The 9,517-nt window shown below is 44.6% G+C and overlaps 1 protein-coding gene across 3 annotated transcripts in view; it reads right to left on the bottom strand.

The window, feature by feature from the left end:
• Positions 1-1,049, bottom strand: part of KRT3 (keratin 3) — a 6,325-nt gene extending 5,276 nt beyond the window's left edge. Inside the window, exons 1-3 of one of the 3 annotated variants that reach the window (XM_027776675.1) lie at positions 797-1,049; positions 689-766; positions 375-637 (exon numbers count right to left, since the gene is read on the bottom strand). In XM_027776675.1, the coding sequence (XP_027632476.1) occupies positions 375-637; positions 689-766; positions 797-1,049 (594 nt within the window). Of the gene's footprint in view, positions 1-374 lie in introns of all 3 variants that reach the window. The other 2 variants (XM_027776676.1, XM_006141591.1) reach the window with 2 other exon arrangements.
• Between the last annotated feature and the right edge of the window lie 8,468 nt (positions 1,050-9,517).

The following is a 9,517-nucleotide window of genomic DNA, read 5'->3' as shown; positions in this document are numbered from 1 at the left end:
CCTCATGGTGAGTCTCAGAGCACAGCGCATGTTTGCAAAGCTCCCCAGTTCTAAGGCAAACCCTTCCCTGCCAATGGCCATGGCCCTGGCATTGGGCTGCCAGCTCTGACAACCTAGGCCTAGATAAGGAAATGAGGAGACTTGAGCAGAGGTTTGGATAAGCAAGACTTGATAGACAGTGTTCTGGTCCAATTAGGGGACCATTGCCTTTCCACACATTCCCTCCATGGAGACAAACTCCTCACCCCTGAATATGTTCTCTGCTTAACTCTTCCCCCTACAGGCTGGACCATCCAGAACGCATTTAAACACTGTGCCTAATGTCAAATTCAAAGTCTGCCTAGGAGTGGGGGGCCCAGTCAGAACTTCCTCACCTTGTCGATGAAGGAGGCGAACTTGTTGTTAAGGGTCTTGATCTGCTCCCGTTCTTGGGCCTTTACTTGCCCAATCTGAGGGTCGATCTCCACATTGAGGGGCTGCAGGAGGCTCTGGTTGACAGTCACTTCCTGGATTCCCCCAGGGAAGCCACCAGGGCCAAAGCCACCAGGGCCACCAAAGCCACCAGGGCCTCCAAAGCCACCAGGGCCTCCAAAGCCACCAGCTCCACCAAAACCACCAGCTCCACCAAAACCACCAGCTCCACCAAAACCACCAGCTCCACCAAAACCACCAGCTCCACCAAAGCCACCTCCCATTCCTCTGCCACCACCAAAGCCACCTCCATAGCCACCACCAAAGCCACCTCCATAGCTACCCCCAAAGCCACCTCCATAGCTGCCCCCAAAGCCACTGACACAGCTGCTACGTCCTCCACCAAAGCCACCAGCCCGGGAACCTGCCACACTAATGGAGATGCTCTTGTTGCCACCCAGGTTGTAGAGGCTGTGACTGCCAAAGCCACCTGCTCCACCCCGGATCCCACAGGCCCCTCCACTGGCTCCCCCAGAGCGAGCCACAGAGCTCATTCTGCTGCTGCCGGAGACCACAGCGGAGCGCCCAGAGAAGCCCCGGCTCCCACCACCAGATGTCTTGGAGACTTGTCTGTTCATGGTGAGGAGCTTAGTGGAGAGAAAAGTGTCAGAGTTAAACAGAGACACTGAAAGTCACAGCAAGAAGGAAGGGAACTGAAGATTGGTGCAGAGTAAATCCCTTTATATACATTTGAGGAGGTTGTAGAGCTCAAACCAAGGAGAGATAATTAACCCCAGATATTCATGGGTTGGGTTTGCCTCCAAGCAATAAGTTTGTTCCAGGCTACCAAACACACCTTGAAAATCATCTGAAATGGTAAAAGTGCTAAGGTGGCAGGCTTACTTGGCAGGAGGTGGTGCCTGGCATTGTCCCATGCTTGGGCACAGCCACCTCGTAGCTCTTTCTGACAGGTAAGGAAACATGACGACCTGAGTCAGATGCTCAGCGGTCACCTGTCTGCCCCTCTGCTGTCTCTCGGCTCTACTGCAGCTGGACTGAGCTCCAGAAAGAACAGGGTGCAAGGGGAATGGGGGAGATTCAGCTTCTCTGAGTGGAGGACAAGGAAGCACCCCCACAATTCTGGGAACGTGTCCCAGTAGAACAGAACAGGTGATACACTTCATTCTTGCAGTCAGTGCATGGTTACTGCGTACCCACTGTGTGACTCTGTGCTGGGCTTGGGAATGAAGTGATGACCTCTCTTTAACCAATCCTGGGGAAAAAACTCAGAACAAATCTTTCTCCCTGGTTCTCCCTCTACCCCGCATGTTAGTACAGTCTAGTTTAGTGAAGTTAATACCTACGCACATTGATCAAACATTGCAACAACCAACATGCTACGTGTTTGTTTTCAAAACTTCCCAAATGAAATATACATTATCACACATCTCAGGCATCTCTGAGACTTCCTTCTTGCTCTCCTCATTTTGGCATTTCTCTGGTTTTAGGCCAAGCCCAGGCAATGGGGAATTCAAATATCAATTCAACGACAAATTCAGGAAATATTTACAGATTGCCTGACTCATGCCAAGTACTATGGAGGGCACTGGAGACCCAGTCACAAGTGAGAGACAGGGCCTGCGGGACTTTTTCCCGTTTGAGTAGGTGTGCTCCTGAGAGCCCCAGGAGACCAGACCTGCAGCGCCAGCAGCACCACTTAACTCCGAAAGCCTGAGAATCTGTCAGCCAGGTGTTTTTCAGAGGCTTAGGCACTGGGTTTGGTTTCTCCAAGAGTAGTGCCGCCCTGTGCAGCTCTGGAGCCTGCCAAGTTAGCTGCTTATCTCTCCAGGACAGGTCCTTTTTCGTTCCGTCTGCTGCAGGTTAGGCCCTGCCAGGGGTGTGGGCTGTGTGGCCTTGGCAGAGCCTCTCCAGGACTGAGGGAAAGGCAGGAAGGATAGGGATTTCTCCCCTGGACACGGAGCAGTACAAAGGAAGTGACATTTTCTTCACTAGCTTGGTTCTCCCATTTTATCCCTCTCTCTTTCATAGATTACCCCCAGGCTAGGCAACATCCTAGTCCCTTCGCAGGATAAAACCATGAAGTTCCAGGAGCTTATGGTCTTTGTAATTTACTGAATCCCTTGACTCTTAGCACAGTGCTTTGCCTATAATATAATAGATGCTCATAAAGATTGGTTGAATGAATAAAGCAATCAGTTTTTTAAGCTTATTCATTTATTACATGAGTAAGAGAGACAGACAGACAGACAGACACAGCATCCATAACAGGGTCCTACAGTGTGAGCCACACCCTCAGCTTCAGCCAGTCTGGATCATGGGTGAACATATGACTGGCATGCTCAGGGAGGTCTCCAGACTTGAACCAGCAACTTTCTCATATGTGTCTATCTCACAGATTGTCATGTTTTACTGCTGCACCACCATCCAGTCCCTCAAGCAATCAATTACTAATGAATTAATTAAATATTTGTACTGGATTACAAGATAAAACTGGAAAGCTGTCTCTTTTTTTAATTTAATTTTATTTTTATTTACTTTTTTTTTTTTAATTTTTGCTATAGGGTGTGTGCACTCGCTAGAAGGACAGAGAGTCCAAAAGTGATAAATCACCCCCTCAGTGGGGACGGCCATGCCACAATCCCTTCTCCTCCATCCTCCCCCCAAGATTTCGGCCACACATGCACACATGCCCTGCATGAGTTTTAAGTTGCTGGGTCCAGGACTCAAACCATGGTCAACTACATAGGAGTCCAGCAACGTAACCATTACACCATCTGCTGGTCCCAAAACTGGAAAACTGGCTCAACTCCCATTACATAATGTAGTCCAAGCTAACTGAGATCGTCTTAACATGAGGAATGCAAACTTCTTAAATGTAGTACTCAGATTTAGGAAAAAAAAAACATATGCAAAATCAGAGTCTCTTCTTCTCAGAGGGAAAAAATGTAAAATCACAGATTCAGTAACTAATAAATCAAGAATTAATCAATGAATTACAAACTCAAGTTGAAGTCGACTGGCATTCAAAGTCATATAATCTGCCCTTGTATGTTGCTGGGATCCCGTCTTCAGCATGTCTGGGTGTGCCCTGGTTACCCACAACTGCTGCCCAAGGCTTAATAGAATGTGCTGTAAGTCCAGGCTCAGGGCATGACCACACACAGACCCCTTCTCATTACTCCCTCAGAGGAATCAGAGTTTGAAGGTCTAGACCAGAACCTCCCCATGACTAACCATGACCAGGGCTCTTTAAATTCTCTGTGTCTGCATCATTAATCATTAAAGATGATCAAACATCTCTGCCTCTCTGGATCTCACATTCTAGATGAATGAAATCTTGGCCAATGTTTCAAGACACATATCACAAAAATAAGGCCATATTTTTATTTTAATATTTAAGAGAACAGGAGGGAGAGGCTGCCACTGTGACAGAAATGAGGCTGCTGCATGGCCAGGTGTGGGGCCTAAAGTCCAGGGCACTGCTCTTAAATTTTTTTTTGTTTGCTTTGTTTTTGTTCCTTTGTTGTTGTTGTTAGGTTTTTGTTTTGTTTTGTTTTTTTCTTCCATGAGTGAAAGAGACAGAGATAGAGCATCCCCAACAGGGTCTTGATGCCACAATCTACCCTCAGCTTCGGCCAGCCCCAAATCATGAACGTGTGTATCTGCAGTACTCAGGGAGGTCTCAGAGCCTGGAATCCTCCCACATGGTCAGGCTCACAGAGCACCACTTCTTACCGCAGCGTCACCAGCCAGCCCTTCTAGGACTTCTTAAACCCACAGTGAATCAGGGAACCTTAGTGTCCCTGCAGGGGGATCCTAGCCATTGCGAGAACCCACTGGTTCTAAACCATGCCTACTGTTCCTTTAGCGGGAATTAACTTGGAGAAGAGTCTTCGAGAAGCAAAGTCACGACCACTGCTGTCATCAGTCAGCTCTAGGCCCGGGACCTCCCCAGCAGATTATGAAAGAAGTATGAAGAAGGGCACAGGCTGTACTTATTCTGGGGATCAAGACAGCAGAGAAGACATGGCCTGGTCCTGGGGGCGGGGGGAAAGCAGAATGTAAAACAGAGACCAGAGAGTACTGGCATAACTAGAATGTCAGTTCTGATCAGAGTCATGAATGACAAGCTAGAAGGGGAGGAGGCCACCGGTGAGTTGAATTCTTGATGGTTGGGTCCAGCCTTCTGAACTTGAGACCTGATAAATATTTTGAAAAAAAATATAAAAAGTTGGCTTACAATCACCCAACACCTGGATTTTCTGAAGTGTGTTAATTAACATACTACATACTTTCTCCTTGGAGAAAAGAGTGAGTCACTGGATTATGATGTATAAAATCAGAGACTCAGAGAGTTCTGCAGCCAGGAGGCTCTCCAGTCCACTCTCTACCTCGAGGCAGACACTCACCTGGCCCCTTCTCCTCTTCAAGATGCCCACGGAAGGTGATTCATCAGATCTGGCTTGCCTAGGCCAGCAAGACACCACCCTGACCCAAGGAAGGTCTTTGAAGATCTAACTTCAGTGCCTTCTGCTCCATCAAGTGCAAGCTGCGCTCCTCTCCAGGGAATCAGTGAATTGAGGTTGTCAGGGGCCTCACCCACCCACCATTGCATGGTGCCCATCCCTCTCTGGACCTGAAGGCCTGTATTAACACACAGAAAACATTGTATTGACCTCCACACATATCAGAATTTGCACTTTCAGAATCCTTTGAGAACACATCTTTCTACTGTGAATTCTGCAAGTCTTTTAAATAAAATTGCATTTTATAATCACAGCCATTTGGAAATGGCAATACAGATACATGAAAGGATTTGCTATTCATTTGATCTACAGAATCAGAGTGCATATGGAGCCTCAGAACCCCCACAGTCACACAACAGCAACCCTACCTGGGGCCTTCAGTCTTCAGTCTCAGACTCCCACCAACCGACCTCTTCTACTGTTGACAGTACAGTCCATGAAAGAGGGCTCCTGTCCCTACTGGAGATTCCCCATTGGACCATGAGGCCTGAGTGCTGTCACCCCGTCTTCCTTGCCTTTGTGTCCATCAGCTTCTGGCCTTTGCAGACCCTCAGTGGATATGAACAGACTGAAAAATCTGCCTTTGTCTGGTCTTCCAGGATAACACACACAAACATCCCTGGCTTTTGTATGATAACTCTTCCAGTATTATTGTAGAAAATCCTATTGAGGGGTCAGCAAGTGACATGGTGTCAAGGCACTGAAGTCCTAACCATGGTTTGAGTCCCAGACCTGGCAGCTTGCTTTCTCACTTTCTCTCTCTCCCTCTTTCTCTGGTCAGCTTAAAAAATAACAATAATAGGGACCAACATATGGCATAATGGTTACATCACTGGACTCCCACATAGTCAAACATAGTTCAAGTCCCAGACCCTGTGACTTAAAACTTACACCAGGCACGTGAGCATGTGTGCCCAAAATACTGAGAGAAGAAGGGATTGTGGCATGGCCATCCTCCCTGGGTGGTCATTTCTCACTTTCTGTCTTTCTGTCTCTCTCTGTTTCTCCAGTGAGTACATGTACCCTATAGCAAAAATCTCTCTTAAAAATAGAATAATAATAATTAAATTAAATTAAATAATTATTTAAAAAGAAAATCCTGTTAAATTCCAGAATCTGTTCTTTAAGTTGGATATACACAGTTGTTTCTCCCAGCCCTCAGCACACATGGTTTCTAGGACTTGCCTCTGAATCTGCTCTAATTTGTTAATGTGTCTCAGGATTACAGCGCCTCACTGAGAGATGTGGGTCAGGTTCCCATATTCTACAGTGGCTTAATCGACACCAAAACTAGTGGGAAGATCTTTACTGTGTGTGTTGGGAACACTGTGCTTCCTTCAGCCATTTAAAAGACTCTCCACTTCTTTAGCTGTCGGCATATATCAGTCTTTATAGGGGAAGGAGGTAGTAAGACATGAGTTTTGAAGTCAGATAGTCCTGGATTTGAATCCTGGCTCTGCTTCTTACTTACTGTGTGATCATAGACAAGGTACTAAACCACTCCCAGCCTTCGTTTCCTGATCTGTAAAATGGAACCAAAAGATTAATCTCCACAGCTCTTGTAAGAATAGAATTAAATCATGTATAGTGAGTGCTAAGAATGGTGCCTAGACATAGTTAGCTCTCAGAAAGCATTAACTATTAGTTTGTATTTATAATTTTGTCACTCTGGAACGTGTTCTGCCCTTACATGGGATTAGAGCTTCTATTGCTCTGGGAAAATTGTAGGTTAATGTAATGAATGAATTGCTCCCATGACAACCCAAGCATCCTGTTTTCTTCAGATTTTGTCACCATGCCCTTCTTCTTCCCCACAGATGCAAAGCACCAGCCCTGAGCAGCTTGCTCTGCCTCTCTCCATTCATGCAACGAGCACTTACTGAAGTGTCTCTTCTCGTAAAGCTCACATGCCAGTAGGGGACAGTCAATAAAAAACTAAAAGCATGATATATCAGGCATTAAAAGATGCTATGAAATAAATGCAGCAGGGAAAGAAAGGGGTGTGTCAGAGTGAGAGGTCTAAGGGGACCTGAGCAGACAGCTGCCTACAGTGAAAGAACAAGGCTTACAGACACCTGGGTGAAGGGACCCACAAGTGCAAAGGCCCTGAGGCAGGAATGTAGGAATATTTGAGAACAAGCAAGGGGCCAGCATGACTGAAGTAGAGAGAAAGAGGAAGATGAGGTGGGTGGTGGCTAGGAGATAAATAACGGGGGGCTCACAGATACTGAATAAGGTTACCCTTTACTCTAAGAGAAGCATTTAAGCAAAGGCGGGGCACAGTGGACTTTTAAAAATTCCGTCTGGCTGCTGTAGAACAAAGACTGTAGGGTCAAGGAGAAACAAGATGGGACACTCCATCTTCCTTGCCTTCTAGATTTAAATAACTCACTTCCACATCCAACTGCAAGGATAAGATGAAGGAGCAGTTTTTCACAAAGTACTTACAGAGGACACTCACGTTCCTGGGTTGGAAGAATTAATACAATCAAAATGGCAAGTCTACCCAGATTAATCCACATATTTAATGCAACCCCAATCAAATTACCAGAGATGTTTTTCACAGATCTAGAAAAGACAGTCATAGAACTTGTCTGGAAGCATAAGTGACACTGTATTGCCAAAGCAATCCTGCACAAGAAGAGTGGAGCAGGCAGTTTCTCACTCCCTGACCCCAAAGCTGTGGTAATGAAACCAGCATGACATTGGCACAAAAATGGACATGCGGACCATTGGAACAGAATAGAGACCCCAGAAATAAATCCCAAGACACACAGCCAACTGATTTTTGATAAATGTCACAAATCTAGTAGGGGGGAAACTTTTTAGCAAATGGTGCTGGAAAAACTGGGTATCCACCTGCAGAGAGATGAATCTGGACCCCAAGTTCTCACCATTAACAAAAATCAACTCAAAGAGGATTAAAAATCTAAACCTAAGACATCACACTATAAAACTACTGGTGGAAAACACAGGGAAACTCTGAGAGACATTGGAGTAGGAAAGACTTCTTAAATAAGACCCCTGAAGCACAGGCAATAATTCCAAAAATAGACCAGTGGGATTATATCAGATTAAGAAGTTTCTGCACAGCAAAAGACACAGTAATTAGTGTGAATCAACAACCCTCAGAATGGGAGAATATTTTTGTAAACTATGCCTCAGATAAGGGACTGATCACTAGAATACACAGGGAACTCAAGCAGCTTACCTGAAAAAAAATAAAAATCAACCCAATTAAAAAATGAGAAAATGAGCTGAACAAACAGCTAAGGAAGACATATGAACAGCCAAAAAGCATATGAAAAAAATGTTCAAAATCCCTTATCATAAGGGAGATGCAAATCCAAACCACAATGAGATACCACTTAACCCCAGCCAGAATAGTGAAGATTAAAAAAAGAAAAAAGCTAAGTGCTGGTGAGGCTGTGGTGAAAAGGGAACTCCCCTACACTGTTGGTGGGAATACAAATTAATGTAGCCACTGTGGAGAACAATATGGAGGTTCCTCAAAGACCTCCAAATAAAACTACCATACGATCCAGCAATTCCACTCCTGAGTATCTACCCAAAGGACAGAAAAGTGCTCAGTGGGAAAAATGTTTGCACATCTATGTTTATTGCAGCATTAAGACATGGAACCAACCCAAATGTCCACAAACAGATGAATAAAATGTCCACAAACAGATGGATAAAAGTGTGGAATATATACTATGAAATATTACTCAAACATAAAAAAACAAGACCCTAATATCTGATAGAAAGTGAATGAATATGTAAGATTTACTGCTGAGTACAGCAAGCCAGGCTATGAAAGAGAGACATTGTATGTCTCCACTTAATATATACCAACTGTCCACACTCTGTGGCAGAAACTGAAAGATTAGAGGATACAGAAACATAGAACACTGTTACAGACACTGGAGACAATGTGGGAAGAGAGTGGGAGATGGGGGAAGAGTGAGAAGAAAGGAATCAAGGAGAAAAATAGAGAGGCAAGGCATTTGAGAAACACAGAAATTGAGCGTTGTCTGATAATGTATTTATCTTCAGTTGGACAACTGAGAAGCATGTTTGTGTTGGGTAAATTCATTTTACAAGCTGTAGTGATGTACAGTAATTAAATGCATGAAATAAAAATTGTTAAAGAATAATAATGGTGATAAATTTTTTAAAGTACAGAGAAAAAAAAAAGAGAAAAAACCATGACAATCACACTGGTGGGGAGCGGACTATGCCCTGAATAAGCTTTTATTTTAATATAAACTTCCTTTGCATGACAAAAGCAGTCTACTCTGTGCTGAATGGTATTCGTCTGGGGTACCTCCTCCAGTCAGAGGCTTGTAAATAGCAGAAACCACATCCTTTTCTTCACTAGCAGCACCTTTGAAAGATCTTAAGAAGTTGTAAAAGAGATTGCTTAAAACAAAAGCTAAAAGAAGAGATAGAATAAAATCACTAAGCCATCATTTAACCTAGGAAAGAAGACATTTAAATTTATTTTTCCATGCAGTGATTTGAAAAGCCTGAATCTCTCTCCACTGAAGAATTTGAGAGAA

This window comes from Tupaia chinensis, unplaced genomic scaffold (assembly GCF_000334495.1).
Source record: "Tupaia chinensis unplaced genomic scaffold, TupChi_1.0 Scaffold000059_1, whole genome shotgun sequence".
Lineage (NCBI taxonomy): Eukaryota > Metazoa > Chordata > Mammalia > Scandentia > Tupaiidae > Tupaia > Tupaia belangeri.
The sequence above is the reverse complement of the archived record's forward strand: the minus strand, read 5'-3'. Positions and strand labels throughout refer to the sequence as shown.